The sequence below is a fragment of the Loxodonta africana genome, chromosome 7, assembly GCF_030014295.1.
Source record: "Loxodonta africana isolate mLoxAfr1 chromosome 7, mLoxAfr1.hap2, whole genome shotgun sequence".
Classification (NCBI taxonomy): Eukaryota; Metazoa; Chordata; class Mammalia; order Proboscidea; family Elephantidae; genus Loxodonta; species Loxodonta africana.
The window spans coordinates 50,121,203-50,142,020 of NC_087348.1; the positions used below are offsets into that span (position 1 = coordinate 50,121,203).

The 20,818-nt window shown below is 39.2% G+C and overlaps 1 protein-coding gene across 1 annotated transcript in view; it reads left to right on the forward strand.

The window, feature by feature from the left end:
• The first annotated feature begins 673 nt into the window (after positions 1-673).
• Positions 674-20,818, forward strand: part of CSTF3 (cleavage stimulation factor subunit 3) — an 84,221-nt gene continuing 64,076 nt past the window's right edge. Inside the window, exons 1-3 of the mRNA XM_003412294.4 lie at positions 674-880; positions 20,457-20,558; positions 20,677-20,772. Of these exons, the coding sequence (XP_003412342.1) occupies positions 854-880; positions 20,457-20,558; positions 20,677-20,772 (225 nt within the window). The 5' untranslated portion in view covers positions 674-853. The remainder of the gene's footprint in view (positions 881-20,456; positions 20,559-20,676; positions 20,773-20,818) is intronic.

Genomic DNA, 20,818 nt, shown 5'->3' on the forward strand with positions numbered 1-20,818 from the left:
GTACTAATTTATTTCAGTTGCAGGTACTATTATTATTCTCATTTACAGGCAAGGAAACTGAGGCACAGAGAGGTTAAATTGCCCAAGATTGCTGACGCAGTGAGAAGTGGACTGACTCCAGAGCCTGAGGGCTATTACACACACTTTGCAGATAACAACCGTGGTGAGATGCTGGGTTTAGAACCCGGGTCTTAATGACTTCAAAGCCTTCTACACCAGAGTAGATGGTAACGGAATAAATTAATAAATGCTCACCTTGTTCACCACACCTCGAGAAGTGTAAACAGCATTAGCCGAGACCATAGAAAACCTCGAGTGATTCCTTATCCCTCAAATATAGGAGGCATTCAACACTCAACATTGCTCCCTAAAATGGGCAGTTTCCCTGAAATAATGTCAGTCAAGCTTCACCTGTGAGGAATCGGACTCCGTAGCGCGGTAATTAAATTTCAAAAGACCCGCGAATCTCCAAGCAAAAACACTTTTCCGCCCCCGCGCAGGTTGAGCTCAGCTCACCAACACCCTCTCCAGCGCCTAGCGGTGACGTCAACTCAGGCATTGGGTCCTGCCACGGAGATCTTTCTGCGTCTGCGCGCCCAGAGTAACCGACTTCTGGCCACCTTAACTCCGCCCACTGCCCCGGAAGTTAATGCCGAAGTCACACCCTCCTCCTCGGCCGGAGGGGGCGCAGCCATTTTAATTCATATCTGAGTGGGCGGTGGCGATTGGTGTTGGCGGTCTGTCTCCGCTGGGCAGGGGGTAACTTTACTGGTTCGAGGGTGGTTTTTAGTTTAATTTTTCTTTTCTAGCTTCGCATCGTGGGCCAGTACGGACGTTCTGATCAGCCGAGGCCATGTCAGGAGACGCAGCCACGGAGCAGGTGAGTAAGGAGAGTGGTGGGGCCTCGTGGCGACCTCTTCTCCACGTCTCTGTTCGTCCGAGTACTCCAGCCATGTTCGCCTGAGGAACGTAACAGGGGTCTGTGAACCCGGAGGACGGGGTACAGAAGAATGGTGGGAATGGAGAGCAGTAGCTGACTGGGATTAAGAATTATTTTTTCGCTGCTCAGTTTTAGGCGTTAATATGAACAAATATTTTATCTAGACAATGGCTGAGAGGCTGCTTCGTCCCATTTAGATTCATGGGAATAACTCGAGGTGAGATGTTTTCCTTTTGTATCGTTTTGGTGTTAGGGTGGCTAGGAGTTGATTATTTTAACGTGTACCCGTCGTTTTAGAAAAATTTGACATCGTTTCCTATACCCTCTCTCAAATATTACTGTACCCAGAAGTAGAGCGGTTGCGAGAGCGAATGAAGAGAGAAGCAGTCTTTGAGTAAAGCTGGGTTATACTGAGGTTTAGGGAATTCTGTGGCTTTCTGCTCCTTCCGTCCTTTTCTCCCTTGTATCTGCATTTCATTTTCATTTTTCCGGCGACACCTTTCAGGATTTGATAAATTGAAAACGACAAGTCTGTTCTGGCCCCCGTAAATAAAAGCATCTGGTTTAGTACTAGATATAAGTGACATTTAAATATTTTAAAATTCTGGGTTTTAGTTAAATATGATTTGTTTGTATTCAGAATTTTGTAGCATAGCATTTTCCTTTTTTTTTTTTTTAAGTAATAGGAAACTGGTATTTTATAGGAAACCCTGGTGGCGCAGTGGTTAAGAGCTACGGCTCCGAACCAAAGGGTTGGCAGTTCAGATCCGCCAGGCGCTCCTTGGAGACTATGGGGCAGTTCTACTCTGTTCTATAGTGTCCCTATGAGTCGGAATCGACTCGACGGCACTGGGTTTGGTTTTGGTTTGGTATATTATAAAAGATTGCTTGAAATTTGTTTTCCCGGTTAACTCCTGGTATGTTTAGTTAGACAATTTTTTTAAATTGGGGTAGCCAGCCTGCAAAGTCTCAGTTTTCTGGAATTCCCCATTGCCATAGCAACGAAATACACTTAGGTTTTCATTTTTCAAGTTCCTAGCTTATAATGTCAAGGCCGTTTTTGGAAGCTGACAAAGATGAGGCAAAACAGCTTTCCTATTGAATAGTCTGAGTGGCCACGAATTTCATTATGCTGGGAAAGCTTTGCCTTTGCTCGTGGACTGATTTCAGTCATGAAATTTTCCAGTGTTTACATGCTGTTAGAATACCCAAGAATGCAAAGTCTTCAAATTGTTACATCAAAACTGTTTATTTTACCTACCATTTTTCTGGACTGGTATTTTGTCATCTGGAAATCAAGGAGGAGTAATGTGCTGTGGTTTCATTGAAAGTTTCCAGATCATTGTTAATTCTTAACGATGGTCTAAACCTAGAGCCTTGATAAGGATAAGATTCAATTCAGGTTATAGGTGTTGTATTTAATTTTGCATTACATCAAAAAGAGCTTATGCTGATTACATCAAACGTCCTTTGATGCTGTGTTGTCCCACTATTGGTGATGATTAAATTTGGTCACTTGATTAGGATGGCGACTGCTGGATCTCTTCATTGCAAAGGTTTATTTCCCCCTTTGCAATTACGTAGTGAGTGGGTTGATACCTTGTTCCCCAATAACCTTTCACCAAGTCGGTGTATCATCTGTTAATAATGCTTGGCTAAATTGGTATTACGTTGGAGGTGGTAAATGGTAATATTCTGTCTGCTGGCTAATGTTTTCCATAGGTTTCTTTTTATTTAGTCTGTTACAATCAGCTATAGTTATTTTTGTTTTGGATGCTCAACTTCTCCAAAATTTGGCTGAGAGGGCACCTTTGTGGTGGCATCTGTCTTTTTTTCTTCAATTTAAGAGATACTTTGACATCTGGTTACCAGCAAGGCGTCGTCTTCATATGACCCTCTTAAAAACAAACTTTTTAATGATAAATTTTAAACATAAAATATATGAAAGACCAGTACAGCCTGTCTCCTGGTACCTATCACAGAGCATCAACAATTCTAACTCATGGCTAATCTTGTTTTCTCCATACCTTCACTTGCTCACTCCATTACTCTCCATATCTTCATTTGCTCACCCGCATTACCTTGAAGCAAATCCCAGATACTGTATTCAACTATAACTGAAATGGCAATTAAATAATACCTTTTAAAAAGTGACATGATTGAAAATGTAAATCAACTGTACTTGATTTATGTGAGACAACTGTCAGTGAAAATTTGAGTGCCTAAAATGATTAAAAAAAAAAAATGATGAGGAAAAAAAGAGTGAACAAAACTAAAGACCAAAACCAAACCAAACCCAGTGCTGTCGAGTTGATTCTGACTCCTAGCAACCCTATAGGACAGAGTAGAACTGCCCCATAGAGTTTCCAAGGAGCGCCTGGCGGATTTGAACTGTTGACCCTTGGGTTAGCAGCCATAGCACTTAAACACTACACTACCAGGGTTTCCAAAACTAAAGAAGAATGAAAAAATCACAACCATTCAGAATTGTGGATTTGCTTTGGAAAGATGTCAAGGCATGGGGTGGGCAAAGAATTCTGCAAGATATAAGGTGGAGTTTTTTTTAGACTTTCGGTGGTATTGAAGGTGAAAAAAACTGTTGAATAAACTTGATAATATCTTAATTTCTTAATAAAAGAAATGAATGATTGTCTGTTGTTCTTAAATCTCTAGGTTTGTACCCTCTGAAAGAGGAACGATTGTAGGCAAGGGCTTTTTGTTTAATTTGTTTTACTCTCGTGGAGAAGTTCAGTTTTGCCATTTAGAGAGCTGCTTAAATTACCTTACGGTGTTCCTGACTATTCTTCTACAGCTCCTTATTTACGGTTTTTGTCAGCTTTGTGGTAGCAGAACTATGCACATGTAGGCTTTCCTCCTCCCCCTAACAAACACATCTGGTTTCTGTGTAGAATTATGACTGTATCTTTATTTTGTATTTTTCTTCCTTAGTTCAGCTTTTTGTCTCATTCTCATAACTCATGTAGCGTTCTCTATAACTCATACGGAGTTCCTCTACGTGATTTTGAGTTTCTTGAGTTGAGGCGACTGCCTTATTTATTCATCTTTGTATCTTAAAAGCCTAGGAAATAGCATTTTGTTACCAAGAGATGTTCAGTGAGTGAGTGGATGAATTTTGCATCTAGTCTATATGCACTGTGGAAATCCTGGTGGCGTAGTGGTTAAGAGCTACAGCTGCTAACGAAAAGATCAGCAGTTTGAATCCACCAGGTGCTCCCTGGAAGCTCTATGGGGCAGCTCTGCTCTGTCATCTAGAGTCACTGTGAGTCGGAATGAATCTACTCGAGGGCAACAGGTTTTTTGTTGTTTTTTTCTTTTCTGTATGTAGTATGATATAAATCTCTCGAAGAATTTAAGCTATTGGGAAGACAGGTTGTGGGTTTGCAGTCAACTTTACCCGAAGAATTTGGTCTTTGTCCTAGGTTTCAAAAAGATAACCTCTTGAGCCTTGGAATTTCCGGTCATTCATTCCAGCTTTTGTTATTATTGAGGAGCACCGACCCACCTGAAGGTTTATGCTAATGAAATGACACTTGGATGTGGGCTGGCCAGGCCAGAAAGACCCACCATGTAATTCCCTCTGACCTTAGGGGGGAGGGGGGCTGAAGGTGAGTTAAGCCACGTGGGCAGTGATTCAGTCAGTTATGCCTACCTAATGAGACCCCAGTATAAAAACTCTGCACACAGAAGCTTTGTGAGCTTCCTAGTTGGCGAAAGATATTGATGCAGGAGAGCGGGTAGCGAGCCTTTTGGGACATGGAACCTCTGCATTGAGAACCCTCCCAGACCTGATCCTATGTCATCTCTTCATCTGCATCCTTTTTGCTGATATAAAACTGCAGTTGTTAGTATAGTGCTTTCCTGAGTTCTGGGACTCGGCCTAATGAATTACTGAACCCTTGGGGATAAGGAGAATCCCCAAAAGTGTAGCCAGCAGGTGAGGAGTAGTGAGAGTGTCGTGGGGACCCCAAGCTTATGACTGGTGTCTGAAGTCTTGGACAGACTAAGCAATCTGAAGGATTATGCCTTTAACTTGTGAAATCTGCTTTACCTCTGATGGTTAGGGTCACAGGAAGATGTACTGCGTTTGTAGTTGGGTCAGAGAGGATATTTAAATTTAGAGTTAGAATTGTTGGTGTGTATTATGCAGGTGCACAAAGAGATAAAGGTGTATACAGCTGTATAAATAATATATAAAGTATATAAAATAAAGTATAATATGTTGGGCTTAAAAGTGGGTATTTTGTTGGATAAGAGGAGGAAAATGTTGGCTAAGTCAATTCATATGAACCTTTGAGCCCCTGAAATCCTGTTTTACACTCTGTTTTTTAGAAATAGTGCTCCACTTTTTAGGAAAATATTTAACCTATCCTAGCATTCTTGTTAGGTGCTGTAGAGTTCGACTTATAGTGATCCCATGTGACAGAGTAGGACTGCCCAATAGGGTTTGATGGCAGAATGGTTAAGTGCACGGCTGCCGAACAAAAGGTTGGTGGTTCGAACCAACCAGTGGCTCCATGATAGAAAAGACCTGGTGATTTGCTCCTGTGAAGATTCCAGCCTAGGAAACCCTATGGGGCAGTTGTGCGCTGTCCTATAGGGTTGCAGTGGATCAGAGTCGACTTGATGGCACGTGGCAACAGACTTTAAGGGAGCAGATCGCTGGGTCATTTTCCTGCAGAGCCAGTGGGTGGGTTTGAACCACTAAGCTTTAGCTTAGCAGCCAAGTGCGTAACCATTGTGCTACCAGGGCTCCTTACCCTAGAATTAGGAAGGCCTAAGATATAAAATAATCCTTACTTTAGGTAAACTACATGACTTAAAAAAGCACAAATTACAGGCAGTCCGTAGGTTACAAACATCGTACAGACAACTCATGTTTAAGAACAGACTGCCATAAAGCCTATTATATTAAAATTTGAAATATGTATAGTGGTTCGTAATAATGAATGCGTGCACTACTTTGTGATGTTCATGAAAATATTGCATGGTTTGGAAGTGTTTCTTCAGAGTTTTATATGCTGCATAAAGGTAAAATACACATACTATACTACTATATTTCTGTGCAAATAGTGCACTTCTCTCCCCCACCCCAGGTATTTTTGTAAATGGTCTATGCTAATTTTTTTTTTTTTTTTTTAAGAGCAACATGTAAAAAAAATTGACATAGTGGCACTTAAGCAAATGCTTCCCGGGAAGAAATGTAGGTGTGCGTTATTTGCATAAAAATACATTATTAAGACAAACATTCGGCTGACTGATGCGAAATAAGAACCATATGTACCTATTCTGACTTAGACCTACAAATTCAACTTGAAGACAGACTTAGGAGCACACCTCATTTGTAACCCAGGGACTGCCTGTAGTTGCCAGTAGTTCTCAACAAAAAGGGAGATTCAGGGGTGTAAATCAGTGTTTTGCTTCTGGCGAAAAGTAGATTTGGAAAGATGTAGAAAATATGAAAAATATGTGTTCGGTTATATACTTGGGAGTCCCTGGGTAGTGCAGATGGTTAAGCACTTGACTGCTCCCTGAAAGGTTGGTGGTTTGAACTCACCCAGAGGCATCTTGGAAGATAGGCCTGATGAGCTGCTTCCAAAAGGTCACAGCCTTGAAAACCCTGTGGAGCAGTTCTACTCTACACATGGAGACGCTGTGAGTTGAGATTCACTGGACTGCAACTAGGAACAACAACATTATATACTTATTAATGAGGAAAGAAAAAGATGAAACACGCACAGTGTTGAAACCCAAAACCTGATTTATTTTGTTATGTAACCACTAATACAAGCATTTTAGAGGTAATAGCACAGCCAGCCAATTTTAAAGCCAAGTTGGGTGTTTGTGGGGTGGGCCGGGGGTGGGGGGCAGACAGGAAGAGGGAAGGGCGGGCCAGAATGTATATGGGACAGTGTATTCTTTGGACCCGATTATTTTTACCTGTTTTTAACAAAATCCTTCTGTAATAGCATTTTTTAACTTTTTTGTGTGTGTGTGGTATTTAGTATAATAGTTTTGGTCAGGCAAATTGATTTGATCTATATTGTCATTGGAAACCCTGGTGGCATAGTGGTTAAGAGCTGTTGCTGCTAACCAAAAGGTCAGCAGTTTGAATCCACCAGGCGCTCCTTACAAACTCTATGGGGCATTTCTACTCTGTCCTGTAGGGTTGCTGGGTTGGAATCAGGCAGTGGTTTTTTTTTTTCCTCCAATATTGTCATTAATATTTCTTGGACAAACTAGACTATGTAGAATAGGCTAACAGTAATTATTCTTAACAAAAATGATCACTGCTTACAGAATGAGAGTATTTTTCTTTGAGGTACAACAGAAAGGTCTGTATTAGGTGAGATTGCATTTCTTCAACATTGGATTGTTTCAGTGAATGCAGGCGCTTACATTCTAGGTAGACCTGCAGGGATGGCAAAATCTGAATTCAGATATTTGTACCTGTTGAACAATTATTGGAAACATTTCACGGCTTTAAGCTTTACTACCATGTTTTTAATTCTTTAGTTTCCTTTAGACAGGACCTAGGAGTCCCTGGGTGGCACAAACAGTTAAGTGCTTGACTGCCAACTGTAGAGTTGGTGGTAGGACCCCACCCACAGGCGCCTCCGAAGATAGGCTTGGTGACCAGCCTTGAACACCCTGTGGAGCAGTTCTGCTCTACATACATGGATACAGATAACAAAGACAGACAGGATCTAGTTGTGGATTTGAATTTTTTTGTTCTGTTTTCCCAGATAGTGGGTAATGATGTGAAAACTGATCTAAAAAGAGATTTGAGTTGGGCAAATGTTTAAACTATTTTTAGACAAATGAACAGTTTATAATCAGTAAATGTTGACTAAAACCAGAAGGGCAAAACTGTCCTAGTTGACTTTTTTTTTTTTTACTGTTTCACTTTTTTTTATCTAGTGAGTTAATATATTGGCTACTCTTGGGTAAATGAAACCCCATTTCTTAATTTACAAAAGTTTAAGATTTTTATTTTTGTAGTTCGTAGCTATTTCCTACGGAATACTTAAGGAAATTTAACAAGTGAAATAATGTTGTTGTGTGCCCTTAAGTTGATTCCAACTCATGGTGACCCTGTGCGTTACAGAGTATAACTGCTCCGTAGGGTTTTTCTTGGCTATAATCTTTATGGAAGCAGATCCCCAGGCCTTTTCTTCCTGAGTGCTGCTAGGTGGGCTCAAACTGCCAAACTTTTGGTTACCAGCCAAGCACAAACTGTTTGTACTACCCAGGGATCTTAAGCAAAAATGATGTTTAATTATTTTAAACCAATAATCTTAAGCCTAGATAGTTTTGGGGTTTTTTTCCCCCAATTGTTTACATGCTTAGTAGATTTTTAGCCTTGGAAAAGATTAAAGAATGCATGTTGCTTTGTATTACAGGATACACATTCAGTTTCATTCACAAAAAAATCTGGTAGAGTTCTTTTGCATTGGTAAAGGAACACAGAACTAAGCTGACATCAGTCCTAATGAAATACCTGTCACATGAAAGTCTTTTATTTTCTAGGCGTATGAGTGAGCTCATTTAAGTTACTACTAGTAACAGTTCTAGTTAGCACAGCCTTGGCAGCGTGTTAATCTAAAGAAGTCTAGTTTTAATTTTGAAAAAGAGACTTAAGACTTCGGATATATTGTGTAGTATATGCAGTTTTCTTAATGTTTTAGTTTAAAAAAAAATTAAACTGGAATGACTTAGGTCTGAGCCACCTTATTTTTAAGAAAACATGGCATTTGGAAAAAATGTGTTTACATAACAGGTAGATTAGGTAGTTTTTCTCAAAATGGAGTCTATGGCCCAGTTGCATCATAGTCACTTAAAGGTACATTATAAAAGTATAGCTGCCTAGACCCCAATTCAGACCTAATATATCAGATTCTGTAAGTGAGGCTGAGAATCTTCATTTGAAACAAGTGTCACAGGTGATTTTTATGTAAATGAAAGTTTGCATAACCAGTGAGTTTGGCCGTGGGAGTACTTAGACCTTAAAAGCTTTTAATACATTCTTGACAAAGTAGAGGAAAAAAAACTGCAAATTGTTTGAGAATAGTTCGTCTTTTGATGGTATTTTACTGCTTTTTCCTCCCTCCCCTATAATGTCCTTAATAGTGGAAAATACTCATTATAAAAACCATGGTTAAGACTCATCTCTGTTCCATTGGCCATGTTCAACAGCTCATACAGATTTAAATCCTTTAAGCTACTATTTTTCCCCCTCTTCTCATACTTTTGATGTTTATCACTTGGGTTAAGCTTTCATTGATCCCTCCTTTCAACATAATTTCAGTATGTTGTGTGCAATAGAGTTGATTCTGACTTACAATGACCCTAAAGGACAGAGTAGAACTGCCCCATAGGGTTTCCAAGGCTGTAATCTTTATGGAAGCAGACTGCCGCATCTTTCTCCCGCAGACTGGCTGGTGGGTTTGAACTCGCAGACCTTTCAATTAGCAAACAAGCACTTAACCACTGTATCACCCAAACCAAACCAAGCCCGTTGCGATTGAGTTGATTTCGACTCATAGCAACCCCATAGGACAGAGCAGAACTGGCCTGTTGGGTTTCCAAGGAGCGGCTGGTGAATTTGAACGGAACCTTTTTTGATTAGCAGCCTAACACTTAATTACTGTGCCGTCAGGGCTCTACCGCGTCACCAAGGGTCTTTAATTTCATTATTACCCCAGCATTGTTTTTAGCTGCTGTCCAGTCAGCCCCCAACTCATGGTGACCCATGCACAGCTGAATGAAATGCTATCACCATCCCCACGCTTGGTTACAGATTGGACCGTTGTGGTATATAAGGTCAGCACTAGATTGCCAGGCCTTTCTTCTTAGTCTCTCTTAGTTTGGAAGTGTCGTTGAAACCCATTCAGCATCATAGCAGTGTGTAAGCCTCCACTGATAGATGGGTGGTGGCTGCACATGAGGTGCCTTAGCTGGGAAATGAGCCTGGATCTTCTGCATGGAAGGTGAGAATTCTACCACTGAACCACCAGCACCTTATAACCCCTAGCATAACCAAAGCCCAAGTTGCCGTCCAGTTGATTCCAACTCATGGTGACCTCGTGTGTGTCAGGGTAGAACTGTGCTCTATAGGGTTTTCAGTGGTTGATTTTATGGAAATGGCCATGCCTGTCCTTCAAGGTGCCTTTGAGTGGACTCAAACCACCAGCCTTTTGTTAGCAGTCAAGGATGTTAACTTTTACTACCCAGGACTCCTACTTCTAGCATACCAATAACCAAACCCAGTACCATCAAGTCTGTTCTGACCCTGTAGCACATAATAGAACTGCCCCGTGGGGTTTTCAATGCTGCAAGTCTTTACGGAAGCAGACTGCCACATCTTTCTCCCGAGGAGTGGCTGGTGGGTTTGAACAGCCGAGTGCTTTAACCACTGCAACACCAAGACTCGCTATATATCCGATAAGGGACTTGTATCTAAAATTATTATAAAGAACTTCTACAAGTCCATAGAAAGACAGATAACCCAGTTAAAAAATGGGCAAAGGATCTGAATAGCCATTTCTCCAAAGAAGATATACAAATGGCTGATAAGCACATGAAAGATGCTCAATATCAGGGAAATTCAAATCAGAATACAGTGAGACACCGCTTCATACCCACTAGGATGGCTATAATCAAAAAGATAATAACAAGTTTTCAGAAGGATGTGGCGAAATTGGAATCCTCATACACTGCTGGTGGGAATATAAAATGGTAAAGTCCCTTTGGAAAACAGTCTTGGCAGATCCTCAGAGTTATCGAGAGATCCAGCATTTCCATTCCTTGGTATATACTCAAGAGAATTGAGAATATATATGTTTACACAAAATCTTGTACATGAATGTTCATAGCAACGTTATGCATAATGGCTAAAAAGTGGAAAGTAGATTGGTGGTTGGCTAGGCCTGGGAATTGGGGGGAAGTGGGAAGTTGCTGTTAATGGTACAGGTTTCTTTTTGGGGTAATAAAATATCTTATAATTGGTTGTGGTGATGATTCCACAACTCTAAATATACTAAAAACCATTGAATTGTGTATTCTTAAGTGGGTGAATTATATGGTATATGGTACGTGAATTACGTCTCAATAAAGCTGTTATTTAAAAAGTAAAGCTAAATATGTAATGGAGTTACCCTACCTCCATACTCATAGCCAGTTGAACATGTGTTGTTATCCCCAGAGAAAATAAAGTAGCTGATATTTTAACAATACAGGACTACTGGAAAACAATTCATAGAACAGATGCTAGTGATGGCCCTTCAGTAACATTTTCTTCTGTACAAAAAAAAAGCTCACATCATCTAGTTCACAGTTTTTTCTGATTTTTATTTTTGCTATTTGAAACAGTATTTTTTGGTTTTTATATCAGCATGCTCTGCTGTTACATTATTTTTCCATTAAAAAAAAAAAAAAACTGTACAGCCCTCCCCCAAAATAAAACATTTCCTTAGTTCTGCTAATGTCATTGGTAGTGTGCGTTGCTTAGCATCTTGTCCAACTTTTGTTCTACTTTATTAGGGGCACCACCTTGCTCCCCAGTAGTTTCTCCTGAAGAATGACACTGGGACTATTATTATTCCAGAGGCAAAAGCTGAACTTTGATAGAGTTTCTTACACTAGTAAGTTGTTGGGATGTATAGCATGGACAGCTGTTCTTCTGCTACACTAGGTAGTTATGACCTCATTCTATTTGGGTGTATCACAGATGGACACTGGAAACTTGCAAAAAGTTTTCTTAAAACTGCCTATTTCCCTGCTTTGCCAGTGGATTCAGGAAATAATGCAACTCTCATTCTTTACGATGACGCAGCCTCTCTTCTTGTGGGTACTAGAAAATGCTCACTTTTCCTTTGCCCTGTAGCAATGTGGTAACTGGGCCAGAAGACAGAAATGATTTTTTCTCAGCATTGGCTAACCAAACTCAAACCATTGCCATCAAGTCGATTCTGTCTCATGGTGACGCTATCAGGACAGAGTAGAACTGCCTTATAGGGTTGCCAGGAAGTAGTTGGTGGATTCGAACTACGAACCTTTTGGTTAGCAGCCAAGTGCTGAACCACTGTACCACCAAAGCTCCATTGGTACCCAACTGGTTTATAGTTTTGGCAATGAAAAGGCTTCTTAATGTGGGACTGAAATTTGGCCATAATTCCAGAATTAAATGTTGGCCATTTTGGTTAGCTTCATTCCTTAATTGTTAATTAATATAATTGATAGAAAATTATAGAGAGAGACTGTTTTATGCGTTTTCAACATTTTTGGCCAAAGGAAAATATTTAGGAATGTTACCGTGATATTCCAGCACTCGTCTGCAGTTTGTCGTACTGTGGTGGCTTGTGTGTTGCTGTGATGCTGGAAGTTATGGCACCAGTATTTCAAACACCAGCAGAGTCACCCATGGTGGACAGGTTTCAGCAGAGCTTCCAGACTAAGACACACTCGGAAGAAGGACCTGGCTGTACACTTCTAAAAAAATTGGCCAAGGAAAACCTTAGGAATAGCAACAGAACATTATGTGATACAGTGCCAGAAGATGAGCCCCTCAGGCTGGAAGGCACACAAAATAAAACTGGGGAAGAGCTACCTTCTCAAAGTACAGTCAACTTCTAGGATGTGGATGCAGTCAAGTTTCTGGGATCTTCATTTGCATATGCGGCACAGCTCAAAATGAGAAGAAACAGCAGCAAATGTCTGTTAATAATCTATGAATCTAGGAAAATTGGAAGTCGTCAAAAATGAAATGGAATACCTTAAAGATCAATATCCTAGGCATTAGAAAAAATGGGCTGATATTGGTCATTTTGAATTGGGCAATCATATGGTCTACAATGTCGGGAATGACAAATTGAAGAGAAATAATGCTGCATTCATCGTCAAAGAGAATGTTTCAAGATTATCTTGAAGTACAATGCTGTCAGTTATAGGATAATACCTATACGCCTATAAGGAAGACCAGTTAATATGACTATTTCTGAAAATTACACACCAAACACTAAGGCTGAAGATGAAGAAATTGAAGATTTTTACCAACTTCAGTTTAAAATGGATCAAACATGCAATCAGGACGCATTGATAATTGCTGGTGATTGGAATGGGAAAGTTGGAAATGAAGAAGGATCATTGGTTGGAAAATATGGCCTTGGTGATAGAAAACACTGGAGATCACATGATAGAATATTGCAAGACCAATGAGTTATCCATTGGAAATACCTCTTTTCAAAAACATAACCACTGAACGGAATACACAGGAATCAAATTTATTACATCTGTGGAAAAAGAATATAGAAAAGCTCGATATCATCAGTCAGAACAAGGCCAGGGACTGACTGCAGAACAGACCCATTGATTGTTCCTATGGAAGTTCAAGTTGAAGCTGAAGAAAGTTAAAACAAGTCCATGAGTGCCAAAGTACAACCTTGAGTATATCACACCTGAATTTAGACACCATCTCAAGGATAGATTTGATGGATTGAATACTAATGCCCAAAGCCAAGACCAGTTATAGGATGACATCAAGAAAGCAAAAAGTCAGTACAAAGATAAGAAAGACAGACCAAAATGGATGACAGAAGAGACTCTGAAACTTGCTCTTGAATGCAGAGCAGCTGAAGTTAACAGATGAAATGATGAAAAAGAGCTGAACAGAAGATTTCAGAGGGTGGCTTGAAAAGACAGAATAAGGTATTATAATGAAATGGAGTTAAACCAAAAGACAAAAAACATGCTTGGCATTTCTCAAGCTGAAAGAACTGAAGAAAAATTCAAGCCTTGAGTTGCAGTATTTAAGGATTCTATGGATAAAATATTAATTGATGTGGGAAGCATCAAAAAATGATGCAAAGAATATGCAGTCACTGTATCAAAAAGAATTGGTCGATGGTCAAACATTTCAGGAGGTAGCATATGATCAAGAACCGATGGTGTTGAAAGAAGAAGTCCAAGTTGCACTGAAGGCACTGGTGAAAAACAAGGCTCCAGGAGTTACGGGATACCTACCGATAGAGGTGTTTCAGCAAATGGATGCCATGCTGGAAGCGCTCACTTGCCTATGCCAAGAAATTTGGAAGACAACTACCTGGCCAGCAAACTGGAAGAGATCAATATTTGTGCCCATGCTAAAGAAAGGTGATCCAACAGAACGTGGAAATTATTGAACAATATCACATCACATACAAATAGAATTTTGTTGAAGGTAATTAAAAAACAGTTGCAGCAGTACATCAACAGGGAACTGCCAGAAATTCCAGTAGGATTCAGAAGAGGACATGGAACAAGAGATGTCATTGCTGATGTCAGGTGGATCTTGGCTGAAAGCAGAGAATACCAAGAAGATGTTTACCTATGTTTTATTTACTATGCAGAGGCATTCAACTGCATGGATCATAACAAATTGTGGATAACATTGCAAAGAATAGGAATTCCAGAACACTTAATTGTGCTCGTGAGGAACCTGTACATAGACCAAGAGGCAGTTGTTCGAACAGAACAAGAGGATACTGCATGGTTTAAAAGCAGGAAAGGTGTGCATCGGTGTTATATCCTTTCACATTTATTCAGTCTGTATGCTGAGCAAATAACCCAAGAACTGGACTGTGTGAAGAACTGGGCATCGGGATTGGAGGAAGGCTCATTAACACCTTGCGATAGGCAGATGACACAGCCTTGCTTGCTGAAAATGAAGAGGACTTGAGGCACTTACTGATTAAGATCAAAGACCACAGCCTTCAGTATGGATTACACATCAACATAAAACAAAAACCCACGCAACTGGATCAGTAAGCAAAGTCATGATAAATGAAGAAAATAATGAAGTTGTCAAGGATTTCATTTTGAATGGATCCACAGTCTACGCCCATGGAAGCAGCGGTCAAGAAATTAAACAATGTATTGCTTGGGCAGATTTGCCTCTTTAAAGTGTTAAAAAGCAAAGATGTCATTTTGAGCACTAAGCTGTGCCTGATCCAAGCCATGGTATTTTCATTCGCCTCATATGCATGGGAAAGCTGGACAATGGAAAAGGAAGACCAAAGAAGAATTGATGTGTTTGAATGATGGTGTTGGTGAAGAATATTAAATGTACCATGGACTGCCAAAAGAACAAACAGGTGGAAGAAGCGCAGCCAGAATGCTCCTTAGAAGCGAGGTTACTAGCAGCAAGACTTTGTCTCATGTACTTTGGACAGGTTAGCAGGGACCAGCCCCAGGAGAAGGACATCATGCTTGGTAAAGTAGAGGGTCAGCGAAAAAGAGGAAGACCTTCAATGTGATGGATTGACACAGGCGCCGCAACAGCGGGCTCAAACATAGCAACAATTGTGAGAATGATGCAGGACCAGGCAGTGTCTCGTTCTTTTGCACATAGGCTTCCTGTGAGTCAGAACCGACTCTGCTGCACCTAAGAACAATACTGATGTTATCAGAAGAACTGAGCCATGGTTCTGAAATTCTAACTGGACTTTGGGCAGATTCATGAAATTATATTTATTTTTAAATAGGGCTAATAATCTGCTGTTAATAACAAGAAAGGATTAAAAATGCTTATCACTTTTTTTTGGTAAAATGTATATAACAAGATTTGCCGCTTTTAAGTATACAATTCAGTGGCATTGATTACATTCATAGTGTAGTGCAACCATCACCACGGTCCGTTTTTCATCAGGAGTTATTTTTTTAAATTTGAACTCCAGCATCCTCTGTGGGACTTGCTGAGTCCATGGGAACCTGTCTCCCCAGGTATCTATAGGTAGAATTTTGCGGGTTACATGAACTTGGATGGAGAAAATATTCTTTATTTTCACTAATCTTTAACTAAAGTTGAGCATTTCCTTCAATTATAAATGTAGGCAAGAGACCACATTAGTGTTAGCAGCGTCTGTGACTTGGGCACTAATAATCAGAATGTTGTTTACACACATTAGTAGACTTGATAATAGATCTCATTATTTAATGTATTATATATTACTGTATAAAACTTGTTTTAAAAACATTTTGATAATTATATTTAGGCATACAGTAATTGGTTTTCTTTGAAACCCTGTATAGTTTATGTATTTAAAAACATTCTGAGAAAGGGGCTGTAGGCTTCACCAGGCTGCAAAAAGGGTCTGTGGCACCAGAAAAGATTAGGAACCCCTGGAGAGCCATGGTTTTCAACCTAGGCTGCGGATTGGAGCCACCTGGAGGGTTTTTATTTTTAAACTGATGGGACTTGACCATCTTTAAAAATCCCTTCACCCCTAGGGAGTCCTGGTGGCATAGTGGTTGAGAGCTGGCTGCTAACCAAAAGGTCAGCAGGTCAAATCTACCAGCTGCTCCTTGAAACCCTATGGGGCATTTCTACTCTGTCCTGTTAGGTTGCTATGAGTTGGAACTGACTGGATGGCTTTTTTTTTTTTGGTGTTATGTCTAGGTGGTTCTAATGTGCAGCCAGGATTGAGAATCACTAAAGGGCTTGCTTATTTTATTTAGTAAGGAAATGTTTTTCTGTGATAGTTGTTAGGTGCCATCCAATCGGTTCCGATTCATAGCAACCCTATAGGACAGAGTAAAGTTGCCCCATAGCGTTTCCAAGGAAGTGGCTTGTGGATTTGAACTGCTGACTTTTTGGTTAACAGCCAAGTTTTTAACCACTACTCCACCAGGGTCCTTTCTGTGATTATGCTTGGCCAAATAGAAGATACTGTCTTCTTACTTTCTTAGTGTTTTTTACAGATTATGATATACATTAACTAATTTGGGAGGTTAATTTTCACAACGGGTCTCAAATGATTTACTACCCTCTCAACAGACTTATTTGAAACATGAATTGTTGTAACTGAATAAAAGTAACTCAGGTATAAAAAACCAAACCCACTGCTGTCCAGTCGATTCCGACTCTTAGTGACCCTATAGGACAGAGTGGAACTGCCCTGTAGAGTTTCCAGGGAGTGCCTGGTGGATTTGAACTGCTGACCTTTTGGTTAGCAGCCATAGCACTTCACTATGCCACCAGGGTTTCCGACTCAAGTATGGATTAGCTGTTTTTAGTTCCTGATTTAAAGTTAGTTTCTTGTTATCAGTTTTAGAGCTCTGGTGGCGCAGTGGTTAAGCTCTTGACTGCTAACCAGTCAGCAGTTCGAACCCACCAGCTACTCTTTGGGAGAAAGATACGGCAGTCTGCTTCCATAAAGATTACAGCCTTGGAAACACTATGGTCCTTGGGCACTTGTACTCTCTTGTGTAGGATTCCCGTGAGTCAGAATCGACTTGATGGCAATGGGTTTGGTTTTATCAGTTTTATATATACAGAAGAGTAGAATATACAGTATAAAGTAAGTTTCTCTGTATATCAACACTCCTACAAAGAAGCAGTCACTTATTTTAAATGCGATCTAGATGGGGGGGTGTGTGTATGTCTCCCCTGTCTGCCCCCACTTTTTTCTGTAGAGATTGTTTCATGTTACTGCTTACAGGTCTGCTCTTCCTTACTCTTTTCATTGCTAGTTGTCATCGAGTCAGCTCCGGCTCACAGCCATCTTCACAATTGTTGGTATGTTTGAGTCCATAGTTTGTGGCTATTCAGTCTGTCTCATTGAGGATTTTCCTCATCTGTGTTGGCCCTCTGCTTTACCAAACGTGATGTCTTTTTCTAATGATTGGTCTTTCCTGATGAGGTGTCCAAAGTTAGCAACCCGAACCCTTGCCATCTTAGTTTCTAAGGAATATTCTAGTTGTAAAAGTTTGTCAGTTTGTCATACTGTGGTGGCTTGTGTGTTGCTGTGATGCTGGAAGCTGTGCCACCTGTATTTCAAATACTAGTAGGGTCACGCATGGTGGACAGGTTTCAGAGGCACTTCCAGACTAATAGAGTAGGAAGAAAGGCCTGGCCATCTATGTCCTAAAAATGGCCAATGAAAATCCTGTGGATCACAACAGAATGTTCTTTTTAATGACTATAAACTTCATAATTTAACTAGTCTTTTTATGTATTTTCCAGTTTTATGCAACTATACAAGTAGCCTAGCAGCTAACTACCCTTCAGTGTACATCTTTGTGTACATGTGCACAAGGTTTTAGAAGTGGAATTCAGGGTCAGAAGTTCATTTTAAATTTTAATCAGTATTGCTGCTGGCCCCTACCACTAGTGTGAGAATGTCGTGTTTCTTCATATCCTTGCCAATGCAATGTTAATTATAAAACTTTTGCATTTCTTATGAGTGTTTAAAAGTTGTATTTCCTTTTGTGCTAACTAAACTTTGCCCATTTTCTTTTTGAATTGCTAGTCTCATTATTGACTGGAATTTCTATTAATAAACTTAGTCCTGTGTCATGTATTGGAGATGTTTTTTGTTTGTCATTTGACTTTAGTTATGATACTTTCCTCATGCACAAATTTAAACTTTTTATTTAGTTTTTTCAAAGACTTCTGAAGAGCCTTTCCCATGCTAAATTTCACCGTGTGTGTTCTTGTACTTTTGTTTTTAATGTTTAAAATCTTCGATCTATCTGAAACTTACTTTGGGAGAAAGAGTAAAGTAGGAATTCAACTTTTTTTTCCCCAAGTGACTATATAGTTAATATACTTAACACCATTTATTGAATAATCCACTATCTGATATGGAATGCCACCTTTATTTGCTAATTTTCTGTATATTACTCTTTCTGAACCCCCCTGCTTCATTTATTGGTTTGTCACCATTACCAAAGTTTTTTATTCTGTATCACTTTATAGGTTTTAGTACTATGTGGTGGAGCCAGTAGTCCTCCTTCATTAAACGTTTTTTTCCTGTTGTTTTTTGAGCAAGCTGTTTACGAAACTCTTCTATATTAGTAAAACGTAATAATTTTGATTGAAAATTGCAGTAGTTTTTTAAAACATTTTTCTTTCTAAATGTACACTTACCAGTGGTACTTAGGGAGGATTGACAAGCTAGTTTATTCCAAAAAAAGTTTATTTCTCCCAGATAATTTTTTTTCTCTAAACATAACTTTTCTCAGTTTTTCCAAATGGTGTTTTTACAGAATTGTTTCATAATATTAACTGCCATTTAAAAAAAAAGTGAGGGGCAGCATCCCTCTTGAATGTTACCGGTATGTCTTGCCATATTACAGATTTAGAGAAGTCCTGCAAAAAATAAAAGTTTGTATAAATTTGGAAACCCGGGTGGTGTAGTGGTTAAGAGCTACAGCTGCCAACCAAAAGGTCAGCGCTTGGAAACCCTATGAGGCCAGTTCTAGTCCATCTTATAGGGGCGATATGAGTCAGAATCAACTCAACAGCAATGGGTTTGGTTTTTTAGTTTTGTATAAATTACCATTTATCTGACTTATTTGAGCATCACTTTCTTATTGTGGTACAAAATTCTGAATGACAATTTAAGAAATAGTACTTGTATTTATGCCTTAGATGGCATAAGGTGTTTTTTAGGTTACATTTTTGTAATAAAAATTTAAATGCTCTTAATATTAAGGAATTTGGGAAATATTGAAAGGTAAAAAGGAAAAAAAAAACCCTATAAATCATGACCATTAAAAGCATTTTAGTTTGTTCTTTTTCATCTCTTTCATTGCAGCCTTCTTTTAATTTTAATATATCATTGGCACTCCTTGGAAACTGTATGGAGCAGTTCTACTCTGTCCTATAGGGTCGCTATGAGTCAGAATCGACTCGATGGCACTGGGTTTTGGCTTATGTATCATCTGTGATTTTTTTTTTTACTTTATGTCAATTAAATTTCCATGTTATTTCACGCACTTGCTTTTGTGGTTCAGGATTAAATGTTCTACAGCAGTGTTTCTCAAACTGTGGTTCAGGGACCCCTGAGGGTTCCTGTGACATTTAGGGGATCTGTGAGTTCAAAGTATTTCATAATCTAAGACTTTTCTTGCCTTCACTTTTATTCTGAGTGTACAGTAGAATTTTTTCGCTGCTATATGGTATCATAGCAAATTAAGTGCAGAAGCAGATATGGGAATCCAGCTGCCTTTTTTAAAATCAGGCAGTAAAGAGATTTGCAAACATGTAAAACAAAGACGTTTTTCTCACAGGATTTTTTTCATAAAAATATGTTAACATGCAATAAGCTTATTGTGAGTGAATGAATAAATTTTCTTAATTTTAATTTTTAATATAAATTTTCATATAACTCACATAAACAAAAACTCTTTGTAGTCCTCCATTGTAGTGTGTAAAGGAGTTTCTGAGCCCACAGAGCTTGAGAACTCCTACTACAGTATTTAAAAGATGGGTTTATTTAAGTAAAGAAAAAAATTTTAAGTATGTGATCACTTGATTTTATTTTTTATGTAAGTGACTTCTGATAAAGTATACATGGGTTCCAAAAAACACGGGCCTGATTTATAAAAGACATTTTATGCTCTGTATTGTGGCATTGCATCCTGGGACTGATATATTATGCTTGCATTAAGTTAGGCTTGAGATTTTAAAGAAACAAAAACAGTAACTTTGGTTTGTTATTTATTAATTTTTTTCCAGGCAGCTGAATATGTCCCAGAGAAGGTGAAGAAAGCTGAAAAGAAATTAGAAGAGAATCCATATGACCTTGACGCTTGGAGCATTCTCATTCGAGAGGCACAGGTTTAGTGATATAGGATTACATTTTGTTCTCTATGGGTCCAATCACACTACTTGGTTCTGCAGTAAAATTTTCGTAATCCTTATATTGTAAATGCTGTTTATTGGTTTTCAATTTTAGAATCAACCTATAGACAAAGCACGGAAGACCTATGAACGCCTTGTTGCCCAGTTCCCCAGTTCTGGCAGATTCTGGAAACTGTACATTGAAGCAGAGGTTAATATTTTATTTATTTTATTTTTTCTTATATAGCATCTGGTGG